The sequence below is a fragment of the Sesamum indicum genome, linkage group LG6, assembly GCF_026168435.1.
Source record: "Sesamum indicum cultivar Baizhima isolate 11 linkage group LG6, ASM2616843v1, whole genome shotgun sequence".
NCBI classification, from domain to species: domain Eukaryota; kingdom Viridiplantae; phylum Streptophyta; class Magnoliopsida; order Lamiales; family Pedaliaceae; genus Sesamum; species Sesamum indicum.
In genome coordinates, this window is record NC_142662.1 from 1,059,066 (window position 1) to 1,074,821 (window position 15,756).

The following is a 15,756-nucleotide window of genomic DNA, read 5'->3' on the forward strand; positions in this document are numbered from 1 at the left end:
AACCGTCCAGCAGATTAGAGGTGAAGCAAACTCAATTAACCAATCTTTCACCTTTCATCTTTCATTAGCAATCGTCCCTTTAGATTCTTGTTGAAATTCATATAGTGAGATGATGGAGTCTCTTCAATTTGTCTGGCGCTTCTCTAAAACACATTCAACATTTCATGAAATTCACTCCAATTAAACAATGTTGTTGGGAGCGGAAGTTTCCAACATTCTTGCCATTACTGATCCAGTTATAACAACACACATCAAAGGGCATGAAACGAAAATTAAAGCAAAAAATTGACATGAGAATATATCAAGTATCCCACTACGGTTGACTGAGAGATTTACAGAGATAAGGTAATTTTTATTAAGACTAGTGATACATTCTCTAGGCATCCTACTTCTATACGGTTGGTCAGCAAACTACCAGCCCTAGTTCAATAACTATCTTCAAATTGCATTTCTTACCAAGGCTCTGTTCACTATACAGTCACTTCAGGGAAACACAATTACGACGATAAAATTTATGCTCAAGGCCTCACTGCTACCCACTCATAACGTCCAGGGAGAGGTAAATCATTCATGAAATCGAAGTTGTACCTGCAGATGCGTTGCATCATAAGTAGCGTATTAATCACCAAATATAGTCATGCAAATTGAATTTTCTACAACATTGAAAAAGAAAGTTAAGGCGCCTTACTTCTCTACAAAATGGCGCTGCAGAAATTGCTCCTCACAGGCAAAAAAGTCCTCCAAATCACGGGCAGAAGGAACATTTACAAGGCGCACATTTTGGGCCCTTGCAGTAGGAGCACTTGAAAATGTCTGTTTTGTAGTAGAGCCAGGGGTAGTAATGGTGTCGGCAGCCCTGATTAAACTGCACGGAGTGCTTTCCCGAGTGCTTCTGCAGAAATGCAGAACTGATAAATACATAATCTACACCCATAATAAACATTAAGGTCCACATGAAAATCCAAAAATATTGATAACAGAAGTTTGACGCGATATATCATATATACTCAAGCTGGTACAAGCAGTTGCCCCACATTGTTTCCGATCTTGCTATGGCCCCATAAAGAAGACATATAACTGTAGTCAGAGATAAGGTCTAAAAAGACATTGCCATAATAATTATACCTTTCACAACACCTATCTACTGCAAATTTGCCTAGTAAAGCAGTCTCTGGTGTTTGTTGTAGTAGTTCTATTTCGTATAAAGGAACAACACAATGTAATTGAAATAATTAAACCTGTTGAAAGGTAGTAGTTCAAGAAAAATTAATCACCAGTACTCATATTTAAGTACCTACGTAGTAGTATATTTTCCAAATAGCAGGAAGAGATATTGATTCCTTGCCATTCAACCCAGCAACAGTAAAAGCAATAGTGGAAACCATTCGCAGCAAATTGGTGTGAGGAAAAAAACAAAACCATCGAACACAATTATTGTGGGGCTAGCATTGTGTGTGCATCTCTTTAATAACTACAAGGCAAGTGGGGCTGCCAGTGATGCAGATGTCAAGATTGTTTATTTATATCATCACTAAAAGAACCATTCAGTAACACCCACTGCTAAACCTTTTCCAAAAACAATTTCACCCAATTTCCACATCTGAAACAGAACATTGATATGGTGCATGCAACTAACCAACGCAGGACTAAAGGTGGGTGAATGCAAAAGCTACTCCAATAAACAGTCACCTTCCGGGCCTAAAGCTGATGATAGCTCCAAGAAGAAATATAGTAATAACAACTGAAAAGAACTACCTCTGACTGAAGAACACTTTAACGTAACATCCATCTCAGTGTCAATGTGTAAAAATATTATAAAAGGATCCCAATCTTTGCTGGTCAGATGAAAAGAACATAAAAATTTAAATAAGCAGGTGAATTTAATTTTAAGAAAAAGGTCCCTCGACGAGCACTTTCAAACAAAAGCGACACACTTTTGCCCCCAAATAAAAACAAGATAAGACCCCATTTTCTTAAGAAAATAAAGAAGTGCAGAGAAAGTTGAGGTGATGAGTTTAGGTCAAAAGGGTTCCCTTTTGCTAGCTAGAAAACCCACTTTTTCTCCAGAACCTAAATTTAAAGAAGGGGTAAAAAGGAGGGAGATAAAAAGGAACAGCAAGAAACCGCAAAAGATTTGCCTCCTTCCTTCTCACAATATTTGACAAACTAAGAACGAGAAGAGGAAATGAACAAAACAAATTGAAACTATTTCAAGCACAGAAGTCCTAAGCAAATTAATTGTGACGCTAGAATATAAAAAGAGGATTAAAACAGAACTGAGAATTACACCCGCGAGTGTACCTTTCCGCTGCTTCAATATCCAAATCATTTTCCCCAAAGGAGGCCTCAATCCCCAAAACCCCCTCTTCAATTGAGCCCAAAATCCCACCCGTCTGGAAACACTCCTCGCGGTTTCTAACTTCCGGGTCTTCCTTCCCTCTGCAAGCACAGCTCTGTCGGAGACTTCGCGAATTCTGTTGCTGCATGGGTTTCTCAAGTCGCCTGGAGCGGAGCTCAAGGTAACAGGCGTCGGGGTTGGAGGGAGACGGAGCGGCGGCCGATTGTAGGCGCTGGAGGGCTAGGGTTTTGGCGCGGGTGCGGACACCGAGATAGGACTGTGAGACGTCCATGAGGGCGACGTCTGCAGTCATCTTAGCTTTCCTGGTGTACTTCCCCATTTCTGCTTCTGCTGTTGTTATTCTCTCCGAGTGCGTTAGGGGGACTCACTTTCATATATCACAAGTCCCACTCAAAGCTTTTCATGAACAGAGAGAGAGAGAGAGAGAAGCAGGTGGGAAAAAAGGGCTTTCAAGTTAATTTTTAGGGGAGCGAAAATTTCACTTTGCCCCCTCAATTTTGTATATGTTGTCATTTGGTCCTTGACGTTTTTAGAAATATATTATTTGGTTCACTTGGTTATGATAATACAATTTGTTATTCTAGTTTTTTACCTCAATACTGACTAGGACTTGATGAATAACCCATTTTCACTTAAAATGACATACTTTAATTTTATATTTATCTTATTATATTTTAAATGGTCTTTAACTAATACATAATTCCACTAAAAATACATTAAACAATAAGTATTTTTAAAGTAAAAATGAAAGATTTTAATAAGTGGGGTACATAGAGAACACTTATCTTTTTTTTTTAAATAAATAAATAAAACAATAAACTACTAAAAATTAATTTATAGTATACAAAAGCTGACATCTCGTCTCCGAATCGAAAAACTTACAACTAACTAATAAATGTCTGTAACTAATAAACCTGCAAATGATTTGAACATATAACATGAAATTTAATTAGATCATAGTAAGTAAATTTGAAAACGCTCGACCACTGCTCTGATAGTCGAAAAAGCTTAGTTTATGGTACTATAATTGGTCCCATTGGTAGGGTTCAATTAAGAAGGGGCTTTTCAGCAATTAAATTTTCTGTTTCTTTTAAAAAATTTTGTCTTGAAAAGTAGAGAAACAAAAATAGAAGGATTTGGTGAGGAAGTTGAGAGTTATTGAAGTGACTACACTACACTACACTACACTGCACACATTGTGGTGAAGATGGAACGACATTTTCCACAGACGTATTATGGCTCCCTCCCAAGATTCTCGTGGTGGGCAGTGCATTATTAGCAGCAATTACACTTTTCAGTTGTGGAATTCAACGACATTGTCATTCCAGGGAATATGGTCCAAATTTAGGGTTATTTGGCGTAATGTAATTATATTTAGATTTTTTATGGTTCGAAAAATTATATTTAGCACTTTTAGATTTATTTTCTTTTAACAAATAAATTCATTTGTTAGTCATAATTTACTGAATATATTGATATTGATAAAAAAAATTGAATGAAAATCAATGTTCACAATCGATATAACTTATTAATGACTTATTGCAGGTTAAATAATTTTTTTTGGTCTAAACTACCGTTGCAACGGTGAAAATATACCTCCTTATATGCATTAATACGTGAAGACGTAAGATGATAATTTAATCATAAAAAGATTTTTATCTGACCTGTAGTAATTAATAATAAGTCAATTGAGGAGTAAATATAAATTATTTTTTTTTATTTATATCAACAAATTCGATGAATTTTGACTAACGGATGGACTTATTTGTTAAATGTAAACAAACATTAAGGATTTTAAATGTAATTTTTCAAACCATGGAAGGTTTTAGGTGTAATCACACCAAACCTCAAGGAGGGAGAGCCGGAGAAGAGAGTGTAACTATCCCTTAAATTTATTTTAACCCCATGTGTTTCTAAAAATATTTAAAAATCCCCTGAAGAAAAAAGAATCTATGAAATAACCCCTGTAAAAATGAAAACAGAGTGAGGAAACAGTTTATAGAAGGAGGTAGTGAGCTCTATTGTTACTTTCATAGGGGGTTATCTGTTAGATTATTTTTTTTTTAATATTCTCAACAGTGTTTTTTGAATAATTTTAGAATTATGGTGGGTAAGTTACACAAAACGTGGAATGGACAAACCCACTTCAAGGCTTAGTATCTGATTTTTCAGTGATGGTTATGTTATGCAAGGTGATACAGAAAGATATATGCAACCTTTCTTGGAAGGATCCAAGCTTGTGATTTATCACTCCGAATATTGTAATGGGCCTTGAAAAAAAAATTAGATATTAGTTTAGTTGGGTGGGTTCCCGATTAAGATTTTTCGATGTTCAAGTTAGTTCGGATTCGAGGTAGAAATATGCAATTTGAAGATATAAATGAGGAAGAAAGTAATTAATACGTCGTACCCTTAATATTCCAAGTTTATGTTATTTATAGGCCCAAATGTATTGTATAGAGTGGGCATGGCACCATCTTAGCGTCTTTTGCCAGTAATCATGCGATAGCATGGTAAGCAGGCCATCCAAGCACGAATGTCGGGTCCTAAAGCGGGTCAGGGTCTCAAGCCCGACCCGAGTAGATGCATGGGAATCTTCTTGATTTTTTGAGTATTTTCACTCTCAACAAAGGTATTTTTGTCTTTTTCTTGAAAAATAAGAGTAATCCCGCGTCACACAAGGCAACATATTTTGTTAATGGCGGTTACCAATACTAAAAATAAGGAAAAGAAAAAAAAAATGACTTGACATCTTTCTACTCTAGTATCGCAATTTCCCCGCCAGAACAACTTCTTGTACCCTCATAGTTGGTTGAGAAGGAATAATGAAGAGTATCATTCCATTGGAAAATTTGGAATCTAATCCATCACCCCAAGAATAAACCAAGCTACTGGTACCACATTTCTTCATATTAGGCACAAATCATGTTCATTTCCAGCTCGATAAGGGTGGCATATGAGTCGAGCCGTCTTGCAAGTTTCGCGAGCCAGTTCGATTTTTATTTTTGAATTTTTAAATATTTAATTTTATATTTAATATTTGATCAATTTTATAATTAAAATTGACCATATATTATAATTATTAATCAATATCATGCATTTTATTTTGGATAACAATAAATTATGGTACTTTTATTTATACATTTAATCTTTATACAAAAATAAATTTAATCAACAAATTAGTAAATTATAATATTCTTTGTAGTTAAAATTATTATTTGATAAGACATATATAAACTTTATGTTATATTTTAATATATATTTGTATTACGTTATACTTTTTTAAATTGCAAAGTAATTTACTTATGATTTTTTGTCTATTTTTGAGTTTTATATTTATATCAGGATATATACTATGCATTATGTAATCTATTTTATTATTTATAAATTTATGTCAAAATTTAGTGATTCCTATGAATTAATCTAAAAATAATGATAATGATAATGATAATAATAGTGATGGTTGAACAATTTTAATTATTTTAATTATCATTTTATTATATATATAATGAGATCAAAAAGTTTAATCAACAATTACAATACTTTAAAATTTGGGCACCCAATTCACACCAAACTTAAATATATATGAAACTGTGTCCATTAGATCATATCGAACAGTGTTATTTAAAATCACATAGCCTTATTCTACGATACACCAACTTGAATGTTAGTTTTATGTTTCGAGTACGATGTCTTTACATCTGTATATCCAATAAGTCTATAACTTTACCAATATATTTTTCTATAAGTTTGATCATATCTAACAATCTGATCTGAATTTTGATCATCCGATTAACCCATATTATTCAACAATATAAGATACATCAATATAATACTAACATTTATAAATATATAAATTTACTGCAGATTGTAACACATTAATCTCAATTATAAAATATTTTATTGCATTATTTCAGATAATTGATACTTTTCTATAATTTTAAAATATTCAGTATGATTTTTTTTTTGTTCATTTTACTAATTATATTACTGTTAAACTAATCAGTAATTTATATTTATAACAATAAATTAGACTTCCGCACTATGTTTTGGCATATTTATAATATAATATACATTATACAATCTATTTTATTACTCATAGAATTGATGATTCCCATTATTTAATAATAATAATAAAAAAAAAAAAATTCAGCTTGAGCTCGAGCATTTAGGAGTCGAGCTCAAGCTCGTAAAAAATGGTCGAGCTCAACTTGTTTAAAACCCTATGTATGTATGTTAAAGTTTTAAGTAATTATAGACATAAAAAACAAAAGCCTCCCTAACTCATTAGAGGTTAGGACTGTAAATGGTTAATTCTAGTCATCTTGGAATTACGGCTCCCACGAGTAATATAGGAGAGATATCTCAGAGGATTTAGAGGTAATCAATAATATGGAATTAATGACATTTTGCTACCTTGAAAGCACACTTGCGTCTGGTCTACCTGCTTCTCAACTCACTGTAGATCAACTAAACATCTTGAAAGACGTACAATGAGAAGATTGATAACAACATTTCTTACAAGACACGCCCAAGAAAAACTTCACAAAGCTATGACGAATTTCCATGGAATATCCTGACCAGCAAATCTTGTATTATTTCCACAACTTAACGGAACTGTCGTGGCTAGCAGATGCAACCATTCCTGTTAGAGGCGACTGTGCCAAAGCAGCAATTATGTTCTCGTGTGCAGGAACCGTCATGCTTTTGTTCTCAACCATGTTCCACAATTCCAAGGACTACAGGTAGAAGAAGAAAAAAGCATTATTTGTTAAGCATAGTTTGATAAATACTATGAGAACATAGCATGGAAGCCATCCAACTAATATAAAATGCGAAACCAAATTAGAGTTCCACCAAAATCCTAAACCTTCCATTGACCTTTTCATTCCCCACCGACCGAAATTTTCCATAGGAAGAAAGTAGGGAGAAAAGAAGGTAAAAGTTATACTATAGGGATAGTGCATCACCTACCAACACTCATAAATGCAAACTTTGAAAGTGACAACAAGGTCTCCAACAATTCAATATACAGATATAAATGGAGCTAATTGGTTCAACAATGTGTGTGTGTGTGTGTGAAAGAGAGAGAGGGAGAGAGATGATCACCCGTGATCCTCCAATAACCAAGAGAGCAGAATAACTTGGATGAAAAACACATGAATGGAATTGGTTCCCATTTGAGTTGAGCTCATGGATGCACTCTCCAGAGGCTAATGACCAAACTTTAATGCTGTCTTCACTGACAGAAGCCAATAGGTCACCATTGAGATCCCAGCAAAGGTAGTTGACCACACCGGAATGCCCCTAATAAATCACCAAAAATATCAAAGATAACGAAGAAAAGGCAACATACCAAATACCCATTCATTCACTGCATGAAGCATTGCATTAATTACTCCACTCCAGCACTCACCAAGATGTCAATAGTAATGCACAAACCTGGAAACTATGTGTTTGCCTGTCATTTTCAACATCAAATATAGACACCACTTTGTCGGATGCTGCTGCCAACAAATGTCCAGTTATAGGTTGGAACCTTACTTGTGCACTGCCTCCTTGCTGCACCATGCAATTAAGAAGACTAAGTTCACAGATACACCTTTAGAGAAACAGAAGATACTGGACTAAGAGTAGGACACCCAACCTTCGAAATCCGAGTGCATGAAAATGGACTAATACTCCAATAACGTATTTCGTTGTTACTATCACAGAAACAAAATAGATCATTCTTCTTAGGATGGAAATCAAGGGACATGACATGGGAAGTATGCCCTGTGTAAGCATGCAGACAATAGCTTGGCTGCACAAGATTTAAACAGAGTAAGTACTTATAGATGTAAATATAAAGGCATAAGTAAGAATGCGGACGTATGGGCGTGCATCTTACAGTTTTTGCTATTCCTAGGTTCATGTTTAACAGTCTAAAACGTGAAACTTATCAGGTTGAAATAAAAAAGATCATTACATTAGCTGCATCCCACAGTCTGACAGACTTGTCAAATGAAGCTGTCGCAAGTTGAGTGGAGTTTGGCCGGAAGCGAATATCCGTTATCAGGTATTGATGTTCTTCTGGGGTAGTCTCTGTTTGCAGAGTATCCATATTCCAAAGAACAGCCTAATTCAATAACCAAGAAGTACCCGATTGGTTTCAGGGGCAACAAGGGGAAATAGATCATTGTTAGTCCAGTAGCACATGTGTAATAAAGTGCAAAATTTAAAAATCAAGAGACCAAACTGCAATAGAAGACAGATATGCAAATGAACAATAATAGCAATGTCATTCAGGTGCTTATTATGTTCTGAATAGGGCAATACAATGATGGAGCTAAACCTTTTTGTCGTGTCCAGCACTAGCTAACAACTTTCCATCCGAAGAAAAATGGCAACAAGTTACTTTGTTTCTTGTTCGTATACAACCAACCTCTCCAAATGAAAACCCTGGGAAGGATGAAGAAGCAAGAAATTTTAAAATTTACTATTGCAACGGAAGTTGCATTAAGCAGCAGATAGAAACATGCACAGAGATCACATGGGACCACCTTTAGAAGTCTCCGTTTTATGCTCAGTAAGGGTCTGTTTCAAAGAGCCATATATATTTCCATCCCCTCCATCATGAGACAAAAAGGACTCCACATTATCTTCAAGGGAACCAACATCTGCAAAATTCTCCAAGTCATCCTGTACAAAGAAGTATAATATGAACTCATGTAACCATTTTGCACGTTGCACTGCTAGTATTCTGAGTTTGTTGAGTACAAACCCATGAAGATTGATAATGGAAACTCAAAGTACACTCTAGCTAAAGATATATCTCACAAACATGTTTACCGACACCATATATTGTGCTCAAAACAATATTTTCAGAAATTGAAAAATATAAGAGTAAGATAATTCCCATACTGAGGTAATGAGCTAGGGTTAGATTCCAGAGGTCCCAAACTAGCATATCATATAATTAGGAGGACAATTAAAAAGTACATAGAGTATGCTAATGACATAACCCAGTAGTCTTACTAGCTGATTCGTAGATGATGCAATTCCACCAGCTCCATCTGTACCATACATCATCATACTCTTGGATACACTATTGACATGCTGCAGGCTGCCAGCAGTAGTCATTCCATCGCCAGGTGTATGTGTTGATTGTGGTGAACCTGGGGATGGGCCGACAGTATTTCCAGTACCCGTACTGTTGGCAGGTCCAGATGAAGAGTGTTGTTTTCTTTTCCTGTTATTCTGTTTCAGATCAAAATGCATGTCATATCCTTTCAATTTCCATGCAAAAAGTCAGAAGATCCTCACAGGGATGAGAAATTTGGTAAATATTTTGATGGTTTTGACTAGCATAAAATAGAAATACAGCTAAGTTTATTATCATTTGTTCAGCCAACATGACGGGATCAAACAACTGTGCAAGGATGAACTACCTGTTGCAATTGCTGTTGCTGCTGCAACTGATCCTGTTGTTGAGAGGAAGACTGCTGCATTTGGCCCATTTTCATCTGCTAAGAATGACAAACTTATAATTGCAAGCATACAGCCGAACCAAACATGAAGAATGTGTTGGGCACAGAAATGATTAAATATGAACAAGGGACTAAATACATCATTCTGAGGTGTAAAAGTCACATCTTTATGAATTTAGCAGTCAGAAACTTCTCACATGAGGAATTCTGTTATTCTACAGAGCAAGGGAAATTGCTGGGACAACATTTAACAACCTAGGTGGATGGTAAGCTCTAGTTCTACCACAAGTAAGGAACAAATCTAGGAGGCATGAAATCCAGCAAAAGGAAAACCCACAAATATAGAACACAAAGGGAAAGCATAAGTCCCTGTTAGGGCAAAGACAGGCAAAAGTTCAAGGTAAATAAGCAAGTACAATACAGCAATGTAAGCTCCGGTAGATTTGGCCCTAAATTTACAGGAAAATATATTTCAAGAGGTTAACTAAAAGCAAACCAATTTGATAAATCAAATAATACGAAACATCTTGAGTTCAACTTCAAGGAAAATATATCAAGTTATATTACAGTGAAAGTGCAGTTAAATTCAGGTAGTTACATTGAACCAAAAATTAGTGTACTAGTGCCATTTACCAAGGACTCAATGTCACCTAAAAATAGTGTGCATCCATACATAGAAACTTTATCTAGAAAGAAGGATTGCGTTGGTTTACCCCTTTTCAAATCTATGATAAAAAAGATACTTTTCAAGACAAAAGAATCACTAAATACTACCAAGTTAGCCCAAGTAAGTTTGATCCAAATGCAGTGAATGCATAAAATGGTCCATAACATAAGACCATTAATCAAATAGCACAAAAGCAAGCTCGCTGGCAAATTTTATGTTTACAACCTTTGGTGAATTTGATTGCACTGGGGAGCAAATAGATCCATCATTTCTCGGAGGTTGACCATCTTTTCCATTAAAGTTACCCCTTGGTACTCCTCCAAACCCATAGTTAGGCGAATTTCCAAGATTCCCTTGCGCCTGAGCTTGTGCTAGAGCCTGCTGTTGTTGAGATGCCAAAAGAAACTGGCTTTGGGTCGGCAGATTGGGCTTTTGTACTTGTAAACCCAAACTTGGCCGTAATTGATCAATTCCCTGTTTTATATTCTAAGCATCAGCACTCAAGAATTTATCACCCTCTCAGAATCTTCCTCAAAAGAAATGACTGGAAAATAAAGCCCATGAAACTCACTGTCAGAGGCCAACCCTTCAGTGGAAGACCAGTGACTCCTTGATTCAATCCTGTAGAAGGAACATTTAAGATAAATCTCCATCATATCAGCTACAAACCAAAATGAGAACCTATGATTCAGAAAGAACTATAAAAAACTCACATATCTTAATTCAGAAGCTTGAGGGGACTTTTACAATTACTTTATCATTAAAAATAACAGGCACTAAAGACCCTAGCAACTGTCAATGTAACCTATATACAAATATTCACTACTATTGGAAAATGGTGAAATCAACAACAATGATGGCCTTGCCCCCCTCACTCCCCCTACCTCCCTACGTGCACTTGACTTGACAAAAAAGAAAATAATCCTGGTATATCACACGTAACAACCAAAAGTCAGATACCAAGAATAACTTCTGGGAAGAATTTTGCTGCAACATTGACCACTAAATCTTATGTAGCTAAGGTTTCAAAATTTGTACAGATGCATCCAAATAAAAAAAGCAAAAGCTTGGCAATAGGAACTCCTCTTCAAAATTAGCATACCACATAGGGAAGTTCTGTGGTGTCTCCAAAACAATTCTCATATGTTTTACAAATTTAGTATAATAGTTGTATCAGATTGTGCGGCAGATATGCAAGAATCATCTGTTCATGCATGTTGAATTCACTTGGCTAGACTGAGATGGGTGGTTGCTTTGCACATTCAGCGACTAGAAAAAAATGAAAAAGAAAATTAAAATCAAGCAGAGAAATGTCAATGAATATTATAGGTTTGCATACAATGGAACTGATTCGGTACCATGACATCAGTGTAATCTATGTGTGTTTTATAATAAATTTTGCTGTCTGTGTGTCTACATCCTACTTACACAAACAAGTATCAAATTCCATCAAGATATTGCACAAGTTTTTCAAGAACTTGTCACTCCCACAATCAAAGGCAAACTTCGTAGACAAAAAATTAGAGAAGAAAATTGAAGGAGGGTGAAAAAAGAAAAAGAAAATGCAAAGCATGAGGAACACTAATGCTGTTACCTGCACCGCCTAGTCCAGATTTTGACTGAAGAATTGCCTGGCCATATATTGATGACGGGTCCATAGGCAAAGATTTCTGAGTTGTGCCCAAGTTGACTTCCCCTTTAATGTCCTGAAAGTACCAACAACAACATGGTTGAGCTCAGTAAAGGAACAAAGGGACCAACGGAAAGTGTCTAATAAAAGAAATGGTTTTAGTACTAACAGCAGCCAGTTGCGGCCGTCCTTGGATTTGCTGCAAGGCTGCGGGCATGCTCCCAGAATTGCCTTGCATCAACTGTCTGGATACAGGTAAAAACTAATGGTGTATTGAGCTACAAAAATTCCAAAACAAAATTCAACTCAAAGTAGCTGAATGATGCTATCAGTTTTACCCTTGTTGACTGGAAGCTGACTTGAGGAGTGCCATCCTATTAGCCTCAATAATACCTGGAGATGTCTCCGAATCCATGGGATGAGGATGCTTCATACGCTCTTCATACATTTTCATAGCCAATACACTGGCAGATGGCTGCCCCATCATTCCTTCAGAGTTCATGGGACCACCAAGTGGAGGGTGATTAGGATCCCTTCTTTGTAACTGGGCACGCTGCTGCATGAGTTGCAGCTGCTGCATCTGGAGCTGCTGTTGTTGCTCCCTCACTTTGATTTGTTGTGTCTAAAACGAGTAGTAAATGCCAAGGATAACTTATTAATTCATGCATTCCATATATTCAAACATGATGGCCATCAAAACTTAAACGGCCAGAAAGGATTGCATAATTTTGGGAAACCTCTATATAAGCAGCAGCTGCTTCAGAATGCTTCTCATTTGTCCGTGCAATGAAGATGTCCCAAAAGACAGACCACCATTCAAAAAGAAATCCACCAGGGGCATCAATAGCTAAAAACACAAGAACTAATTGTAAGAAATTTGAGATATCATCCATGGCATCCATTTCTCGGAACCAGAAAGCAGAACATGAACAACAAGGTTCATGACCCACTTGTACTGCAAACTAGTCCAATTCCATCAGCTAATGCATAAGGAATACCTTATCCACATGAAAAGAAGCACAAAAATAATCCCTCACCTACAGGATCCGTAGCAACTTTTCCTTCTGTCATGAAAGCTTTCGCTGAATTATGCAATTTTCTTTTCAACAAATAGTCATGAATGTAGACATCAAGCCTGGAAAACACATCAAAAATAGAAGTGTAGTGACTCCTCTGTATTAGAACTGAAAATTTTAGTTAGCCTGCCAGAGAAATGTGCAGCAAACCGAGAAAAATAGTTCTTGACTAAAACAAACAAGCTGAGCCCACCTGTCAACTCAAGAATGTCGTCAAATGATGTGACGTATTAAAAATTTTAGTTATCTTTTCCATTTTCAAGAATTCATCCACATAACTAGATATGCTTCCCAAGTTTGGCAGCAATACGCTAACCATAGTACACCGTGAAAAACGATTCTCCGGGTTGCCCTTCTTACTTCTACGACGACGAGGAAGCTAAGGAGACAATAAACTGCACAAACTAAAGAGAGAGAATCTTACATCTTATCCGCTTCCCAATTACTCTGCGCCATGATTGTTTCTCCAAGAAGTGGAACTGAGTCCAGAAATTCTACTCCGTCAGTCGCTTTACTTACACTGGGAGAAGCCCAGATTACAAACAAATGTAAATTTATCAGAAAAATCTTTAACTCAAATGAACAAATACAAGTACAGAAAACGAGAAACCCTAATTCAGAAAAATCCGACGAGGTCACTGACGAACTTACCTAATGGAGGTATCACACCCACCATTGACGATCCATGCAAGATCCCCGATCAAAAACCCTAAGTCCAACTAAATTCACAAGATAAACAAGAAATTCCGGTTAATTAACTTATGTCCTGACAAGATCTCCTCCAGATAAAATGTCATTCCAACAAACAACAATCTCAAATTCTTACACTTGTTTCTCAATTAACTTCTCAAAGTCGCGAATTCTTGCAGCCTTATCATATTATTCAGTTAAATCAGCAAACAAGGGAAACTCGAACGCCGAGTTCCCATCAAATTCCTCACAACGACGTGATCTTCAATTTAATTAAACTTCTCCTTTTACTACTCAAAAACACAATCCAATCCGAAAATCATCCTCATGCTTATGATGCTTCTCAACAATTATTCAATTTTATTAACCTCTTCCAAAATAAATAAAGATTTATATATGAAAAAAAATTTGAGAAAACAGACTAGAATTCGTCAATTCCACTTCCAGTGTGGAAGGAAGCAACCTTAAAGAGTGAGGGTAGAGAGAAGAAAAATATCGGCGACGCGAAATCCGAAAATTAGCTGGAAAAAGAGCTCACGTAGGGATCTGAGCCTGAGGTTTGGGTAGGGGAATCAAATGCGAGCTATATATAGAGATGGAGGTTCGGAAAATAGGTTCCAGTGTGAACCCCGCAATTTAGAGGTTGGGGATGAGGTTTGGGTGGGTAGTGGTGTGGTGTATTAAATATCGAACTGCTTTTACGCAGGCGAAGGGGCACTGGCGTAACGGCTGTATAACACGACGGTCCGGAAGCTGACGTGGTGTAACGGCGAGCTGTAAGGTATTCGATCTTTAAGCAGTTTGATTGCGAGGTCGTTCGTAGTAACTAGGCTATGAGGTACCAAGAATGAGTTGGAATCACATCGAAGACGAGCGTATTTATTTATTTTATTTATATTATAATTAATAATTATTTTTATTTATATTAATATGTTAATTAAATTATGTATTATTTAATTTATTAAAAAATTAATACAAATTACGATTTCAAAAACAATTAAGTTTCTATCATGCCGTATTAAAATTTTATAATTGAAAAAAAAGGTTAAAGCATAAAAAGATGAAGTGGGGCTACATATTGATATTTAGAGTTACGAAAATACCCCAAATCTTTTAATAAATTGAAATATTGTCAAGATTTGCACCAATCCTAATCAAGTTTTATCGATTCGATCTCTATATTATTAGAATTCAGTACATCAGAATAATTTTTCAATTATCTCTAAAATAATAGTCTACTTAAAATTGTACAATTTAAAAAAGTTTATAAATATTATCCTTTCATACTCCAAGTACGATTTTGATTACTCTTTCAATATTGGTTAATTTAAATATCGATAAATTATAATGGATATATTCTATGTATTGTTTCGGCATGTCACTTTCCAGCAAGACACGTAATTAGAGCTCCTACTAAAGCATTTTAGAGTATTCCCATAATATCTTGGACCTTGAATTATACAAATCTATACTATTATAAAAGAAAACTTAATATTTTATCAATTTTTAATTGTATAAATTTACCGTTTCATTTATTTTATTTTTTAAAAAATTGCCTATAATGATAATCTTAATATTTTTTAATTATCTTAAAATTATAATTTTTTTCCTCTCAACCCACCACTCCATTTTTTTCTCTTTCATGTTATATTTATTTCTTGCCCTCATAAACTTTCATAATTTTAATAAACCCTATTATAAATTAATTTTTTATCTCTCTCACATTTTCTATATTTATTTTTTCTTACAAGCTTTCATATTTTAATAAATTCATGATGATAATTTTTCTTTTTTTTTTTTACTTTAGCGCATATTTTTTTTAAAAAAAATTACTTTTTTGGTCCTTTAATTTTACTGCCTATTAA

General features: G+C 35.3%; 2 protein-coding genes across 3 annotated transcripts; both read right to left on the reverse strand.

Moving 5' to 3' along the window:
- Positions 1 to 272: 272 nt before the first annotated feature.
- Positions 273 to 2,793, reverse strand: LOC105165725 (cyclin-dependent kinase inhibitor 4). Its single transcript, XM_011084828.3, has 3 exons — positions 2,302 to 2,793; positions 689 to 892; positions 273 to 588 (listed from the first exon to the last, which is right to left on the reverse strand). Exons 1-3 carry the CDS (start codon positions 2,676 to 2,678, stop codon positions 519 to 521), a joined length of 651 nt encoding a protein of 216 aa, XP_011083130.1. The 5' UTR covers positions 2,679 to 2,793; the 3' UTR covers positions 273 to 518.
- Positions 2,794 to 6,732: 3,939 nt separating this feature from the next.
- LOC105165724 (transcriptional corepressor LEUNIG_HOMOLOG) lies at positions 6,733 to 14,495 on the reverse strand. 2 transcript variants are annotated; one of them, XM_088881444.1, is made up of 19 exons: positions 14,355 to 14,495; positions 13,853 to 13,920; positions 13,626 to 13,721; positions 13,163 to 13,260; positions 12,863 to 12,972; positions 12,464 to 12,747; positions 12,295 to 12,370; positions 12,090 to 12,201; positions 11,067 to 11,116; positions 10,721 to 10,969; positions 9,790 to 9,864; positions 9,377 to 9,598; positions 8,902 to 9,040; positions 8,694 to 8,800; positions 8,328 to 8,477; positions 8,007 to 8,162; positions 7,802 to 7,921; positions 7,469 to 7,666; positions 6,733 to 7,098 (listed from the first exon to the last, which is right to left on the reverse strand). In XM_088881444.1, exons 3-19 carry the CDS (start codon positions 13,655 to 13,657, stop codon positions 6,955 to 6,957), a joined length of 2,322 nt encoding a protein of 773 aa, XP_088737570.1. In that variant the 5' UTR covers positions 13,658 to 13,721; positions 13,853 to 13,920; positions 14,355 to 14,495; the 3' UTR covers positions 6,733 to 6,954. The 2 variants fall into 2 exon arrangements, with proteins under 2 accessions (XP_088737570.1, XP_011083129.1); XM_011084827.3 differs by having other exon boundaries at positions 14,028 to 14,458.
- Between the last annotated feature and the right edge of the window lie 1,261 nt (positions 14,496 to 15,756).